Source organism: Phyllostomus discolor, chromosome 5 (assembly GCF_004126475.2).
Source record: "Phyllostomus discolor isolate MPI-MPIP mPhyDis1 chromosome 5, mPhyDis1.pri.v3, whole genome shotgun sequence".
Taxonomy (NCBI): Eukaryota; Metazoa; Chordata; class Mammalia; order Chiroptera; family Phyllostomidae; genus Phyllostomus; species Phyllostomus discolor.
In genome coordinates, this window is record NC_040907.2 from 96,973,812 (window position 1) to 96,991,643 (window position 17,832).

At 35.1% G+C, this 17,832-nt stretch overlaps 1 protein-coding gene across 8 annotated transcripts in view; it reads left to right on the forward strand.

Annotated features, from left to right (window-relative positions):
• EXOC2 (exocyst complex component 2) overlaps nt 1-17,832 on the forward strand; it is a 262,089-nt gene that overhangs the window by 153,005 nt on the left and 91,252 nt on the right. For all 8 annotated transcript variants that reach the window (XM_028511621.2, XM_036026609.1, XM_028511622.2 and 5 more), the window contains 7 exons: nt 8,238-8,303; nt 8,475-8,632; nt 9,015-9,136; nt 10,258-10,319; nt 14,337-14,417; nt 14,886-14,945; nt 15,792-15,853. In XM_028511621.2, the coding sequence (XP_028367422.1) occupies nt 8,238-8,303; nt 8,475-8,632; nt 9,015-9,136; nt 10,258-10,319; nt 14,337-14,417; nt 14,886-14,945; nt 15,792-15,853 (611 nt within the window). The remainder of the gene's footprint in view (nt 1-8,237; nt 8,304-8,474; nt 8,633-9,014; nt 9,137-10,257; nt 10,320-14,336; nt 14,418-14,885; nt 14,946-15,791; nt 15,854-17,832) is intronic.

Consider the following 17,832-nt stretch of genomic DNA (forward strand, 5'->3'; position numbering starts at 1 on the left):
ATCTGGGGATATAGGGATCTTCCTGATGGTAAAAGCTATTTTCTATATCTTTTGTACTTGTTAACACAAAAATGGATGGGGAAAAGGGCTAAAAAGTTTCTGGTTTTTTTGTACTAAGGCATACATTTGTAGTTCAAGACCTCTAGTCCTTGGCAAAAAGTGGTTGTGTATGTTGGGTACTCCAAAGGTCCATCCAGTCTTGTTTGTGGCATACATTCATGCTGCTCTTAAAGAAGAATTGTTCATTTTATTTTTTTGTTTTTTCCATTGTATATTTAATTCTTATTTGTCCACTGTCTCTTTTTAACCTAGTAGATTCCTAGATTCTTCTTTATGAGAATGGTTAGTTATCTAAACCATAAAATTTCTTTAGTGCATGAAAAACACAAAATCAGTAATGCATAAAAAAACAACTTTCTTAGAAAAATCATTCCTTTAAGCATTTCTTTAATTTCAGCAGTGTATCAGTTACTATACTTTCTAAGTGAACTTTCAATATTATAGCAATTACTAATGTATGCCATAACTTTTGTTCTTTTTGTATCACTTGGTTATACAAAAAGGTCCATTGAAAATTAACTATACAGAGAAAGCCAGTATTCCATAAAATAAAGTGGAGTTTGGCTGACATAAGTGCAAAATTGCTTATTGTTGGCCTAGAAAGAAAATGCTTTAAATGTCAATTTTCCAGGTGTCATGAAAAAGTTTTCTCAATGTACAGCTTTCAGACATTTCCCCATCAATTTACATTTTTATTCATCTCAGCTGGATGGGAGTTGTGTGGCTATGCTGAGAACAGGTTTGGGTTCTCGCCCTTTCCCACAGTGGAGGACAGCTGCACCATTCCCATGGTGCCATAGGTGACTCTTTTAATCTGCTCCATTTCTAACTCAGATTCCTAGGACTAGATACGAGGACTAGAAAGGTTAGATGCTTCCTTATTGCTGCCTTAGACAAGGAGTATTCACACTTTTTCTTACAGAACACTAGTGTTGAATTAGAAACACCTAATATTTGTCACCTATTAGCTATGACCTTAGGCAAATAACTTTACTTCTCTGTGCCCACTCCATAAGGCTGGTTTGAGAATTAAATGAGTTAATATAAGTGAAGTGTTTACTTATTACAGTGTCTAGAAGATAAATAATAATTTGCTTATATTATTTGGAATAAATATATACTCTGGTATTTGAAATCTCATTGCCTTGGCACATAATAGGTTTTCAGTGAACCAAGTTTCATAGCATTATGAAATACTGGTCTGATGAACTTCTAGATTAGTGTTGAATAATAACAAGATGGATTAACTCATCTGAAGAATTATTCCCTTAGGAAATGGATTTAAACCTAGTTATTTTCCTGCCAAATGCTTTTTCCTTCTGATTGGATCAGTTTCTATTGGTGGCCCAGCATAGATTGACATTAGTGGCCTTATTGTGTGTCTTTTTAGAGTTTGTAAAGTTCCCTAATGTTTTTGGCCTGAGATATTTTAGTGAAAAGGAAGAAATTTTCCTTCCTTATAGGTTACACCTAGTTGTGAAACAATAGTAGTACAAAAAAATAGTTTTTTATCAGTTTTACTGAGTTGGTTATGCCTGTGGTATTTCTACTTATTTATACTTATGAACTTATATATTTAGGCATATTTTTAAACTATTTACCCTCTCTTGAAAAGCTAGAAAGACACTAAAGGGCAGTAGACAGTAATGAAGGAGTTAAGAAAGTGGGTCCACGATTTCATTCTGTGAGTGAAATCCAGACAATTAAATTAAACTGGGAAGAGTCTTGGGCTTTGATAGTTGCTATTTAATCTCATGCAAGAAAGCTCTATAATATTTAAATACAACTTATGTGAAATTTCTTACTTTTCTTGTTATAGAACTATTTTACTTTATTAAGAGTTTATCCGTTAAAGATTTAGATGGAGTTTTCAGCAGTTTAAAAAATAGTCAGTTCTTCCAACCAGTCAAGCCCGTGTGAAGTAACATATGTGAATCAAAACAGTGAAATCTAGCCGTTGGTCTCACCACAAAGTAGTTTTGGTCTGTGTGTGCAGGAAAGACTTAAGGTTTTTAGTTAACGAAATGGTTAATAGTAGGTTAAGATCTCACCTTTAGATATATTTTAAATATAATGTGTTTTGGGGTGAAAATTTTTAAAGTACCCAAATAATTTTTAAATATTAGGAATAGAATTTTTTAAATTTTTATAATTTATAGTATATAGCACTTTACGTTCCAAAATTAGATTTTAAAAATAGAGCAAACTGTACATAATTCAATATGTTGAAAATGTTCAATTTCTGCATTAGATTAAAATAATTTAAATTGACAATTGCAAGGGGTATGCTTTAGAACCCATTCTCCTATCTCCTCCATTTTTCATATATTCAGAGACAGGTCCTTGAAGTTTATAAAATTATTCTGTGCAGTAGATGGTATCATGCATTCATTAGCACATGTTTGGTAGACAAAATTGTTCTGGCAAAATTTGGCCTTAATTTTGATATGATGATTGATTTTCACTTTTTTCTTTGATTTGAAAATATTTTGCAAAGGACTATGAAGTAATCTTCCCATTGAACAAGCCCACTTTGTGAAAAGTTTAGTATTAGGTACTGTGGGAGATAAAACTAGAAAAGATACCATCTGACAATCAAGATGCTTACAGTTTTATACTGGCATGACCCTTCATTGAGACAATTTATGTCTTTCTTTAAGAGTTTCATCTCTTCCTCCACAGCACACTAAACCAGGTTTATATTAGGGTTTAGAGAAACAGCCAATAGGATGGTGATTCTATGTCTAACCATATATCTAAAGAGAAGTAGATTTACTTTAAGAAATTGGCTTACATGATTATGGAGGTTAACAAGTCCTGAGATCTGTAATCAGCAAGCTGGAGACTCAAGAGAGCCCCTTGTATAGTTCCAGTTTAAAGACCAGCAGGCTCAATACCCTGGAATTGCCAGTGTTTCAGTTCCAGTCTGAAGGCTGGAAAAGGCCAATGTCCCAGCTTATGCAGTCAAGCTATAGGAATTCCCCCTTACCCTGGCCTTTTTGTTCTAGTCAGGACTTCAACTGATTGGATGGGACCCACCTACACTGAGGAAGCCAAGCTGCTTCTTTTAGCCTACCAATTCAAATATTAATCCTATCCAGAGACACCCTCACAGACACACCCAGAGTAATGTTTAACCAAATTTCTGGGCACCCAATGGCCCTGTAAAGTTGACACAAAAATAGACCTCACAAAGTCCTTTACATAGATTTCACAGTATAGGATGATAGTGTTGTTCTCTGTTCCCTGACGCCACAGTAGGTGCTGGGCTCCTCAGCAACATCAGAATTCCACACCTAAAACAGTTTTCTCAACCCCCAACATTCACACAAAATTCTTAAACCTCTGCTCATCCCTTTATTGACATCTTAAATCTCCAGGAGAAGTATTAAGTTTGTTGGACATTTCAGGAGCATATCACAGGATTATGCCCTGCAGCCAGGCTGCCATGTGGAGATGCTGGAGTTCAAGTTTTTAAAGAAGACCTTTTGATGAACCTAGTGGCATTCAGAGCCATCATACTTTCTGAAATATATTCCAGGAGGTTCTGAAGAATCCTAACCCTTGGTGATAACTTTATTTCACCAAATATTGAATGCCCTGAATAGCCTCTTTGTGCTAGGTACTAATACATGTATACACAAATTTTAATATACATATATATAATACAAATAAAATAGTGGCCAAGATAAACATGACCTCTCCCCTCCTGTAGAGACAGAATGACAATTTTTGTTAAATTTTCCTAAATTTTGGTAACAGCTGAGAGTCTTAAATAATACCAGTAGTGGAATGGAAGTCAGGGAAGATTTCTATATGGAAATGATATTGAAACTGAAACTTAAAGCATAAGAAGGAAACAGCTACGCAAAGGATCAGGAAGAGTGCACTAGGCAGAAAGAATAGCACACCCAGAACTAGGGAAAGGGGTTTGGCAGAAAGAAAGTCACAGCATCCAGAGTGTGCCGAGCAGTGGGTGAGTGTATTAGGAGAAGCAAGATCTGAGGCTAGAGCAGCAGGCAGGGTAAAGAGTTTGTATTCTAAGTCACAGGCGGCAAACATAACAAGGCCCGTGAGCCAAATCCGGCCCCCCCACCTTGTTTCTGCCTGGTGGCAGCACGGAGCTCCTTGCCCCTAGTTAAGGAGTAGTTACATTTATACAGTCCTAAAATTACATTCAGGCCCTTGAAGGCAGCCATGAGGCCGATGTGGCCCCCACTGAAAATGAGTTTGACACCCCTGTTTAAGTGCTGTGGGAAGCCATGGAGACTCTTGAAGTGGTGAAGTTACCTGACTGGATTTCTGTTTTAAAAAGACTACTCTGGTTGCTTGTTCAAGAATGAGTTGGCACAGAACAAAAGTCAAGTTTGGTATGTTCTTGTGGCTGTCCAGCCAGAAAATGGTGGTTGGGTTACAGTTTTGGCAATAGAGTTGGAGAGAAAAGGATAAATTTTATTTGTATTTTGGAAGTAGTGTTGACGGTACTACTGATGGATCACATGAAGATGATGAGGACAGGTATTCACATACAACTTGCATGGGCTCCCAAGTGAGTAGGTGCTGTTTTCAAAGTCAGAAAGACATGAGAAAGAACATATTTGGAGGAAAATAACAGTTTTCTGTTTTATTCTGTTGCATTTGAAATTCTTGTGAGTTATTCAAGAAGAAATATTCAATGTCAGAAGAAAGATTTGGGTTGTATATATAAATTTGGAAGTGTGATATATGATTTATAATAAATATCTGTTTGGTCTTTGTCCCCATTCTGGCACAGAGCTCCTGAAACCCTTGAAATTTCTGAAGTGAGAAATGATAAAGGTGTCTTTTGTTATGTTAATGACACAACTTAGGTGCCCACCTAAGGATGGAGGGCTGGTTGCCCAGAGCACCAACCATGTGATTAGAGGGTTGGAACTTTCAGTCTAACCCCCCCCCCCCACCACCCCCTACATAGCTGGAGGTTGAGTTCAGTCACCAGTCACCAGTGATTTTAACAAAGCCTCTGTACAAACTCAGAAGGAAGGGATCAAAGAGTTTCTGGGTTAATGAACACATAGAGATTTTGGGAGAGTGGCCTGTTCAGAGGGGGCATGGAAGCTTTGCATCCTTTCCCCATGCCCTATGCATCATTTCCATTGGTCTGTTGCTGGGTTATACTCTTCTGTAATAAACCAGTGATCTAGTAAGTATTATGTTTCTCTGAGTTCTGTGAGCTATTCTAGCAAATTAATTGAATCTGAGAAGAGGTTTGTAAGGACTCCAATCTGTAACCAGTCATCAGAAGCACAGGAGACAACCTGGGCTTGTGATTGGCATCTTAAACTGTGTGTCTGGGCTTTCAGGGAAGAAGGTCTTATGGGACTGAATCATTAACTGGAATCTGACTCCAGGGAGTGTCAGAACTGGGGCCTGGAGAATTATTTGTTGATCCGAAGGAATCCCACCGCTCCCCATTTTCCCCTTCCACATGCATAGTGGATTTGAGTGCAGAACCTGAAATAGGAAGGTATTAGAAATGGTATTTGAAGCTACAAGGATAAATTAGTATAGGAAAAAAAGTACTTATGACATAGGCCTGATAAACTACCATTTAGAGAATAGCTCTTTATCACTTCATGAAGCAGGGGCCACATCTCTGCTTTTCTACACCTGGGCCACTGGATTACCAAGTATTATTTTGAATCAGAGCAGCATACTTGACAGAAACAGAAAGTAGGCTAACAGACATCAGGGCCATTTGGACTTACCTGAGTGGTCATGACTCAGATGGAAGTCACTCTTGACATCTCTCCTTTCTCACTGAAACACCCAGTGGAATCACTAGGTTCAGTCACTTCTGCCCCAGAAGCTTGTATCTAAGCCATCCACAGGGATCCCCTATTCACTGTTGTAGCCTAAAACACTGTCATTGCTTCCCTGGGTTAGTGCAGCGTTCTTCTAGCTAGTCATGCTCTTAACCCTATCCCCCTCTACTTACTTCTCACAGGAGCTATAAAGCACTTCAGTATTTTCTCATTTGTATTAAAAATAAAGGGACAAAAACATCAATTTCTGAGTTAAATCTTGGTGCACAAAGAATTTTGAGTGTTGTTTGCCAATGAACTTAGGATTTTTCTTATTGAATTGTTATTGAGGTAAATTTTGGGTTTACCATTTTTTTAAAAACTCAAGTTTAAGTATTTTAAAGCAGAAGTGTGTTTCTACAAAGAAAAAATGATAAAAGCTGAATATATGTTAATAAATACTGATAAAATATAAATATGATAAATGCTGATATATATGATAAAAGCTGAATATGTTGCTTTATGTTAATAAAATACCAAAATTTTCTTTTATATTGCACCATGTTGTCACTACTTTATTTGGAAACTTTCTAAGGCATTTTATATAATAATATCTAGTTCTCAAAAATTTGTTAATAAAATGTTAACTGAAATCCAGTTGAATTGATTTTTCTTTAATCAACGTACTGTAGTCATCTACACATTACTTTAAGGAGAATTATCAGAAGAGAACGTGGCTATCAGTAAACAGATAAAAAATTAATTTTAGAATTCTGTAATATGTTTTCTCCTTAGACTGAAAAACCTTTGAAGAAGAGCAATGATTTATAATTTTTTAAAAAATAAGATGCCAGTTATAATGCTTATATTCAGCAATATTTGTTAGGGGAATGGAATATATGTCCTAAGATTAGTAGACATTATTCTGGAGTTTATTCTTTTTTACATTTCCATCCTAGTTGGTGAGAAATGATGTTGAGAATGTTATCATGGGTATGATGCTAAGCAGGGGTGTCTAACCTTTTGACGTCTCTGGCCCACACTGGAAGAAGAAGAGTTGTCTTGGGCCACGCATTAAATATACAAACACTAACAAAAATCGATGAACAAAAAAAGGTCCATGCATAATTTTCATGATATTTGCCATCACAGATAAGAAAAAAAGTCCTCATGTAATAGCACTAATTATACAGCGGGCCTTTCTGTAATTTTTCAAAATCATCAACAGGTACCACATTTGTGATCACTAATATAGAAAATGTACATATCTAAGTAATAAAACAGTACTGATGTCTTTGTTAATATTTTTTTTCTTATAAAAGTAAAAGAGAGCATCATAAAACTAGTGGGATGTTTGACATTGTATTTGAGAAACTAGTACATCAATATCTGGTTTCATAGAAGTAGTTGCATTTCTCAGTGAGTTCTCAAGGTGCTCATCAGATATTTTGGTTTTAATTTTACTCTTAATGTGTTTTATTCTTGAAAATAGTTGCTTGCCAATGTAGGTGCTGTCAACTAGCGATGACATGAATAAAGTGTGATTGTGAAGCCAGGGATATTTGTCTCTGGGAAAACAAGACCTATAACAGTCCAGTACAGAGACATTATCAGATTTTTCTTTAAGTTGAATATCACATTGCATCTCTATGCATTCCATTAAATTGGCAGGTAACATTCTTATGTCGACTGAAAATGGAGTCTCAAATATAGCAAGTGATTATTTTCCCAGAAAACTTAAAATCTGTTTTCAAATTCTTGTATCAAATAGCAAAGCAAGGCTGCATTTTTTTTTTTTTTTGCTGTACACAGGAGTGTGTTTAGCTAACATGTCAAAATGCATAAAATTGCCTGCTTTAATTTGAGCTTGCCATAATTTCATTTGGAACACTGTTATTGTTTGAAACATGGTATTGATAAGTTGGTTTTCACCTTGAAGATGCATGTTTAACAAATAGTGAAAGCATACATGTTTATTTTATGTGACATTGTGCCACATAATCACAAAAAAATCTCATAATCTTTTAGGTAAATGTGTGATTTTGTGTTGGGCTGTATTCATAGTCATCCCAAGCTGCATGCTTGGACACTTCTGCTTTTAGGTTTAACCACTTAAAATTGTTGATGAAAATGACATTTGAAATTCCCCTACAAAAAAAAGGCTGTTTCAATTAATACTTAGGTTCATTAATGGGAATTGTACTTAAATATTTTAGGAAGGTGAATATCTTCTTGTTTTAATAAGAAAGGTTTTTAGAATAGTCATCCTGTAATCAGAAATTTAGATTATTTCTTATACCTTTCTTTAAATCAAGTTATAACTGTATTTCATCCTTTTTTTATGTACAACTCCAAATTATTTCTAAAGATAAATGTTTTTTTTTAATTTTTAAGACTGCTGAGAAGTCAAGCCACATTGAAAGATCAAAGAATGTAAGGCAACGACAAAATGATTTTAAGGTAAGTTAGAGATAAGTATGTAGACTTTTCCAACAGGGTAGGTTTTTCTCAATCATAGTAGAAGACTTTTATTTATGTTCAAGCTATTCATCATCATTCAAGCAGAATCATTTATTTGATGTAATCAAGTTAGTGACTTTTAATGCAGTTTGCTTATTTACTATTGTCCAGAAAATGATTCAGGAGATAATGCATTGCCTTGTGAAGCTGATCCGTGGAGCGCTGCTTCCGCTCAGCATCCCAGAGGGTGGAATGAGGCAGTATGGAGGCTGGGAGGTGAAGTCTGAGCTGGATGGACAATGGCTTGCTCATGTCATCCAGACTATAAGGTAAATACAGACACACTTTCCTGAAAAAGGTCAATATTTTTTGGTTGTTGAAAAGAATACTGAGGATGAGATAGGATTTTTAATACATTCTGTGAAGAATTTACTTTTACATCCTTTTGCCTCCACTGTTTTCCCATGTATCATCTCACAGGCTATTAAACTTTCCTAGTTTTATGTTTGATGAGAATGTCAGACTGGGTATGCATCTTTTATTGTTTAATTCAGTGTTACTGTTGTATTTTAATCCCTCTTATAGTTTTCCTCCTTCCTTATTTTCAACATAATATTGTAGCGTCTAAGCTCCATAATGAATCATTACAGGCTGGCCAAACTGATGTGATTGTATTCTGCTCACTTTTGTTTTGTTGTGTTTGTTTTACAGGCTTACTTATGAATCATTGACTGCCCTTGAAATTCCTAATGACATGTTACAGACTATTCAGGATCTCATTTTGGATCTTCGAGTACATTGTGTGATGGTCACATTGCAACATACAGCAGAAGGTACAGTGAGGAAAATTGATGACATTTACTAGATAATGGTTATCTGAATATGCCACCTCTTTCTAGTTTTCAAATATTTGAAAACAAGAAATTACTTTTATGGAAATTTGAATATTTTAGACCATCTGTAGCTATTCAATATAATTTTTTTCCAGAGGATTTTTTTTAAATTGGAGATGCCGGACTACAGAAATTAAGATGGATCTACTTGAAAAATATTTAAGGATATAAAAATATGCTTATGGCAAAAGTTAAGTAGAGAAAGTAGAGTATAAAATGTATATAAAATATTTCAATTTTGAAAAAAGTATATGCATATTTTAAAAGTTTAATTTACAAATATCAATGTAAAATTAGAAGAAAGACTGTTAACAGTGGTTCTTCATATGGTAGAAAATTATAGGCAAAGCTCGCTTTCTTTATACTTTCTAGAATTTGGGGGGATTTTTTACAAAGAGTTATAAAATAACAATTAAGATTATCTTTAGAAAGTAGTCCTTTAGATACTAAATGTTTTCAGAAACGAGCATTGTCTTAAATGACATAAGCCATTACTGTCTATCACCATATCTATATAGAAATGGTGACTGATACACTCAGTAAATGGAAATGAGATCCAGTCACATAAGAAACTGAGCAGTGTCCTCTTAATTCATCACCTCTTCCTTTTAGGGAACTGAAACACACTGCAATGCAAAAGGTTTGGACTTGCATTCCTTTAACCAAGTGAGAATCAGACTGTCATTGTCAGGAATGTATGGGATTAAAATAGAATCTAGATTGTTCATTAGAAATTTTAGGGAAAAATAATGTTATTTTGTACATGTTTGATATTATCAAGAGTGCTGAATAACTAATACATTGTTTAAAGTTATTAAACCTAGCCTAGCATTCTTCAAATTGGGCTTTGTAGTCAAAAAGTTTACTTACATTAATGTTTTATTAGAAAAATGCAGTGAATAATACACATTTAAATCCTTGACTCTACCAGAATTATATTCTGTACCTACTTTTTTATAAACCTATAAAAAAGTTAAAAACCATAACCCATAGATTTTTATCTCTATAAAGTTCAGTGAGATAACTGCAATAAAAAGTACTTATGCTTGTTCTCCTTATAGAAGTAAAGAGATTAGCTGGAAAGGAAGACTGGATTGTCGGTAATGAAGGCCTGACTTCTCTAGTAAGTTTAATTGCTTTTAAATGATTAATCATTAGTGTATGTTATATTCAAAATTAATGACATTATATTAATAAGGAGCATGTGCTCTCTGTGTTATAATTCTAAGTAATTTGTAGAAATAGAAAAATAAATTTTTTCTCAGAGTCATTTTTGCTGAACACTAACCACACATTTGCTTGTTTATTTATTTTGTCCTTTTAGTTCTCTAAATGTGGTTACTGGAAAGTCTGAAATTGTATGCATGGCTTGTGCTTGTGGCTCACATTATACTTCTGCTGTGCTGCACTGGATTAGAATCATAGTCTTATTCAGTCCTGATTCTGCTACATTATAGCCATGCAGTCTCTAAGAAGCCATTTAACCTATCTGCCCTAATTAAAGAAGCAGAACATTTTTTCACAGTGTTGCTAGCTAAAGTGAAATGGGAATAAAGCACTGAACTACAAACCTTTGTATACTTATAGAGGAGTTTTATTTATTAAAATAATACCTGTAATACTGGGGCCACTATAATAATACCTTAAGTTTATATTATACTTCACTGTTTTCAAGCTCTTTCATATAGTCCTGTACCACATAATTGTCACAACAAGCCTGAAAGAGAGGCCGAAAAGGAATCATTCAACCATCATACACTGAATAACGTGCTACAGATGAAATAGGCCAGGGCACATTAGACAGCATGTTACTTGATGCTTGACTTTTGATATGTGTTTCAGATAAGACTTGTGCAAATGAAAAAAGTACATATGTTTAAAAGAGCATCTGTTTTCATGAAAAAAATTGCACAAAACTTAGCAATGAAACAGGTATCGGCTTTAGCTCCTTCTTCAAACTAGTGTTTCTTGCACACACATTTAGCCTAGAATGTACTTACCTGACTGCTGCCATATCTGGATCCCAGTGTGTGCTTATGTGATAACTGCCAGTCCTGGAGCTCCAGTATGTGCTTACTTGATAGCTTCAACCCTGTGGTCCCAGTGTGTGCTTGCCTACCTGATAGTTTCTACCCTGTGGTCTCAGTGTATGCTTGTGTGTTAGCTGCCACGCCTGAAGTCCTAGTGTGTGCCTGCCTGATAGCAGCCACACCTGGGCTCCAGGTGTGTTTTTAACTGATAACTGCCACATCAGAGGTTTCAGTGTGTTCTTGCTGATAGCTGCCATGCCTGATGTCCTAGTGTGTGTCTATCAGATAGCTTCCACACCTAGGCTCCAAGTGTGTTCTTGCCTGATAGCTGTCACACTTAAGGTCCCAGTGTGTGCTTATCTGATAGCAGCCTCTTTGAAAATGCTTTGAGCCCTGACTGGTGTGGCTAAGTGGATTGAGCTCTGGCCTGTGAAGCAAAGGGACACTAGTTCAATTCCCAGTCAGAACACATGCCTGGGTTGCAGGCTAGGTCCCTGGTGGGGGGCACGTGAGAGGTAACCATATATTGATGCTTGTCTCCCTTTCTCCCTCCTTTTCCCCCTGTCTAAAAATGAATAAATTAAATCTTTTTTAAAAAGAAAAAATGCTTTGAAATGATTATTATAAAATTATTTGTAGTCAATTTAAATTTTAACTATAATATAAGAAACTGTAACCTCTGTAACTAATTTTATGTTTGGCCTCCCACACACAAGTCACAAAACTAAACCCATTACACCTTATAGATGAATGACCCACAAGAAGTTACAGTTCTGGTGTCAACCAGTCCTTCTAGTCAGAGTTTATTGAAGAAAGATACCAACATGATAGACTTGATAAAGCTGAGCATGATTTTAACTATTCAGCATGGATCTTGCTGAAGAGATAAAGTGAATCAGTACCTGGAATAAAAGTCTACGTACATCCCAGTTTTGAGTGTTGTAACTTAACTAATGTTACTAAAACTCTTCGACTTTGAACAATGATTTAAATTACATGCCTCTAATTTATTTTTGTTCAAGTTTCTATAGTACCAGTCCCATTAGTTTGAAATGAGATTATGTTTTTCTTTCTCTGTGGCGGGGTTAGAATAACATTCCTTTATTATTATGCTAAATAAATGAACAGGCAGCTTTGCCTCATTATGACTATTCTTTCAGATGAAGTATTACCTTTAATTTGTACTTCAGTGCTCTGAAATAGTTTATTTGAAAGCATCCTGTTTTTTTCATGTTGAAAATATTTTTTGCCTTTTTAAAACCTGGATAATTCTAAGAATTTTTTTTCTTTCCGAAGAACTGGCATGATTTGTGATAATTCCTTATATCAACTAAATTGGTGATTCACTAGCAACATGCAGAGATAGCACTATTTCCGTTTAAAAAAAGAAATAGGTGTTTTGACTGTCATATACTCCCAGTTTAACTGAAACTACTTGTTGGGCTCTCCAGTATTCTCTATCCATTTGTTGTATTAATAGATGTGTATATATAACAAAAATAAGAAAATCTAGTTCAAATTTAATATAAGATATCTCAATAACCACACATGAACTTTACCATTTAACTGCCCACAGTTGAATTTTGGATTTAATTATGTTACTTACTATTTTAACATCTTAGATTTTCATCCTTTTTGAGTCAGGTACATTGGATGGATATGATCAGGTATCTAACAAACATTTTGACTCTTTAAATATTCTCTGTGCAGTTGGTACTTCATCCTATAACCATCCCCCCTACCCCCCAATATTTTTTATTTTTTGGTACTTCTACTTTTAACTATTTTGTATGGTGCCCTCTGGTGGCTTCAAAGTGCAGCATTAAAGTTGAGGCACTATTTTAACTTTTCATTATATCTGGGTTCCTTTTTGTTAGAAAATAAATGTGTCTTATTTTCTTATTCCCCTTGTGTACAAATGTCTCTTTTTTTCTTTTCTCCCCCAACTCCTCTAAAAATTAAAATGTAAACTGAGGCGAGGTTCTGACTCCAGATTTTTGCACAGAGCTGATTTATTTGAACTTTGAGCCTTGGACAGTTCCACGCCCCTGAATGAAATGCAGATCCTTAGCTTTATCTCTTCAACTCCCCTGTCCACACTCAGTGGTTGTGACACAATGTGGCCCCTCAACCCTGTCAGGTTTTGTCCACCCTGGGTGGGGCCTGTGCACATTCTGTCTCCCTTCTGGAGTCACTTCCCTTCTTCCCTTTGCTTTTTAGGGGCTGCTTCCTCTTGTTCTTCAACTCTCAGCTTAAGTGTTCTCACTGTCTGAGAGGGGCCTTCTTTAACTATCCTATTTAAAACTTCTCTCTCTCCATCACCATTTTTCTCTGAGTTCCACTTACTTTCTTCATGAAAGTTAGTTTGGATTGCACTTATTTTACTTCTGTACTTTTACTTTTTTTTTAGTAAAAAGTAACAGTTTCATTTAATCTTGCTTTCATGGTTAGTGCCACCCTAGAATATACACTGACTGAGAACTCTGTATTTCTTACTCTTATATCCCTGTTACCTAGCAAATGCTTGGCACAGAATAATACCTTAAATACAGTTAGAAGCTGAGATGTTAGAATTCATTGAAATTCATTGAATGCCGTTTGTTGCATGTTTTTGAAGTTTCATTTCCTGATTTAATGTATGTAGAAAATGATTATATTAACTTTTCAAATTAAAGATCCCGGATCTTTTCTGGATCAGTGTTAACATTAAATTGTCTCGAACAGTAGCAGAGTTGTGGAAGATCTAAGAGACAAAGTACATTCAGACTATACCCTGCAAGCAGGGTTGAAAATATAAAATCATTATATGTGTTTGCTTTTTATTATGTCAGTTTCCTCTCAGAATAGTAGAATTTTGAAGAAAAATTTTAGTTATACCTGACTTCTGTTCTTATTGAATTAGATGGGTATGAGAGTTGCAAGATTCAGACATTTTTAAATATCCAGTACAAAAAATGGAAAAACTAAATCTCCATGACTGGATTATTTGTATCTCTGTTCTGTTCCATGAATTTGAAAAATTGAGAGTTGTTGACCATATTCACTTCTTTTAAATGTCCTAATAACTAATGCTTCCTTTGAATTTTAAGATATATATTTTTCCCCTCTAGCCATATCAGTTTGAACAGTGCATTGTACATTCTCTGCAATCACTTAAAGGAGTCCTAGACTGCAAGCCTGGAGAAGCCAGTGTAAGTGTTCTGTTACATTCAACCTCTATTTCAGACTTTCCCGGTGAACCGTTCTGAATCACAGTTGTAAAGTTTTGAGTCATTTCACACAAGAGCTTTTCCCTCTTGACTGCTTGTAACTATATAGACTCTTGATTTCTTGATTCCAAGAGAGGCTGATGGAAATTAAAGATGTGAGTGTAAGTGTTGCAGGCAGGCTACTTGGCAATGTTAACACTTTGTATACAGAGTAAACAAGTGACTTAGGTGTTGTTAAGCAGCTCTATGTCAACATCTTCTCAGGACAGAATCACTATAGATTGAAATACTTCCTATAGTCCAGGTCTTCCTTCACAGTTCTTTTTCAGAATAGGTTACACAGACTAGAGGTAGTTTTCCATGTGTTAACTTTTTATATTGAACTTTGTAAACAGAAGTTGTATTTTCTTAGCAAAGTCCAAAATTTTTCACCAAAATTCTTCTTGACAGGTATTTCAACAACCTAAAACACAGGAGGAAGTTTGCCAACTAAGCATCAATATCATGCAGGTAATAAATAAAAGCACTGATACCCTGAGCCTGAAATAATGCAAATCATTTGTCAGCCCTCTCTTATTTAGAATATATGTATAAACATATACTATATTAAATATGTATTCTTTTTTTATCTGTATATGATAGTTTATAGTAAGTCATGTAACAAAATAAAGTTCAAGGTAAAATACCAGTTTCTTTTAGTAATACCTTAATATTTCATTTATATTATGTTCCCCTGTTTTGTGTTCTCATGGGACTTTACATATATTTCTGTTAGAGCACTGATTACATGACATGATAGGCCCTGGCTGGTGTGGCTCAGTGGATTGAGTGCCAGCCTAAGAACCGAGGGGATCTCCAGTTCAATTCCCAGTCAAAGAAATGTCTGGGTTGCTGGCCAGGTCCCCAGTGCAGGACGTGTAAGAGGCAACCACACATTGATGTTCCTCTCCTTCCCCTTCTCCCTCCCTTCCCCTCTGTCTAAAAATAAGTAAATAAAAGCTTGAATTACATCATAGTTGTTTATTTTGTGTCCAGAGTGTGAAGTCCTTTGGGACCCGTGCTATGTGGGCACATAAAGTTGAACATGTAAGCGAATGAAAGAGGGAAAGGAAAAGTTGTCTTTCCTAAAATATATGCAAGAACTCAATAGTTGGATAAAAATATCGGTGTTTTAATTGTCTCTTATTTATGTAATATACATTAGTGGATATAATATCACTTATGGGAGATACCTATATCGCTCTTATAAAGATAGGTATTTCTTGATTTTTTATTTACATACAATTATTTTTAATGTTCAGATGAATTAGAATCTAAGAGGTCATATCACTGAAACTTCTTATTTTTTTGACTTAGATTTTTATATATTGTCTGGAGCAATTGAGCATTAAGCCTGATGGAGATGGAGATACTACACAGTAAGTAAAACTGAAATTAATCTCATTCTTGCATTTAGAAGGCTTAAAAATACAGGCTGATGTTCTGTAATTGGCCTTATATCCTAAGGCTTCCAATAAGAGAGACAAATATTTATATTAAAGTTATATTTTTCCACATTTGACCTATATTCTTCCCATAATTTCTTTCACTTTTGAGCTCATCTTAGCATTACTAGAGACATGTTGAGCAAACTGAACACAGGATTAGCTCACTAATTAGCCAAATTAAGAAGTTTTATACAGTAAATAACAGAGTAAAAAATTAAAATATATAACTTCTTTGTGTTAATGTTCACAATTCGAGTATAGAGGATTCTACTAATACTCTTGTTAAAAACTAATTATGTTAGTGGGGTTAATTCTGGTTTAGGCTTATTTGGGCTACAGGGGGCAAACCTTGATTCTTGATATTTACAAATCCTATGATAATTTTTTTATAATAAAGTTCTGTAGGATTTTTTAAAATCTAGCTTTTCTGAATGACATTGGGCCATATAAATTTTGTGCACCTAATATTTGTGTTTTGACACATATAATACTGAAATAAATGCCTGTTAAATTCATACTTGAAAAATTCCAAAGTTTTACCTATTTGCCCATTTCCTGGTATTGGTTTTTTCCCCTCAGTATAAAAGGCAATCACCTCTCTGAAACCTAATAAATACTTAATTCTTCTAGTTTTTGCTTAATTTGTTTTGGTATGTTTAACACATTAATCCACCAGGAATTTGTATTGTTAATCAGTTCCCTGATACAATTGATTGAATAAATCTTTCCTTGCCCTGACTGGTGTGGCTCAGTGGATGGAGTGCTTTTGATTCAAAAGGTCGCCAGTTCAATTCCCAGTCAGGGCACATGCCTGGGTTGCAGGCCAGGTCCCCAGTAGGGGGTATGTGAGAGGCAAACACACCTTGAAGTTTCTCCCCCTCTCTCTCCCTTCCCCTCTCTTTAAAAATAAATAAATATAATCTTTAAAAAATAAATAACTATATAAGTAAATAAATCTTTCCCTCCTATTATTTTGTTATATTTTTTGTTTCATACATTATTGAATTTTAATATATAGTGCAGTGTATTTCTGAGCTCTGTATTCTGTTCCATTCATTCATCTATATTTTCTATCAGGTTGTGTTTTTCATTATCATTATTCTTTTGACATTTTTCAGATTGGTATCTTTACTAATTATCAAATGCTCCTGTTTTAAAGTATTTGATATTTTCATCCTAAGTCTGCCATATGAATTCTAAAATATTTTGGTGAGGTTTAAAGAAGGGAATTCCTATTAAAGTGTTTATTATGATTCTGTTATGTCTTTAAATTAAGGAGTAGATTTATGGTATTCCCTCCTGTATTTATGGTAATAACAATTTCATTTATTGTATTCTTAGTTCTAATTATTATTTTTTTTTATCTCTTTGTTGAAGTTTTCACTGAGTTCATCCATTCCGCTTCCAGGTTCATTGAGCATTTCCATAACCATTCTTTGAACTCTTTTTTCGATAGATTGCTTGTCTCCGTTTCATTTAGTATTTTTTCCCCTGGGATTTTATTCCTTTTTTTGGAACATATTTGTTTGTTTCCTCATTTGCCTATATCTCTTTGTTTGTTTCTATGTATTAGATAGATCAGCTACATCTATTAGCCTTGAAAGAGTGGCCTTATGTACAAGGCGACCTTTGGAACCCAGTGGTGCAATTCTTCCTTGTCACCAGAGCTACATGTTCCAGGAATGACCCTGTGTGGATTGTGTGCACCCTTCTTTTTGTAGTTGCACTATAATTGCTGATGGAACTCCTGTGTGTGGGGTGTCCCCAGGCCAGCTGGATGTGAGAATTGGCTATGACTGCTGAGGATGATCTGACATGACGGGGCTGGCCCTCTAGAGTTGGAGCCACTTTGGGGAGGCCCTGGTCAAGGCTGTATGCTGGTTGTGCTGATCCTGGAGCTGTTTGAAAGG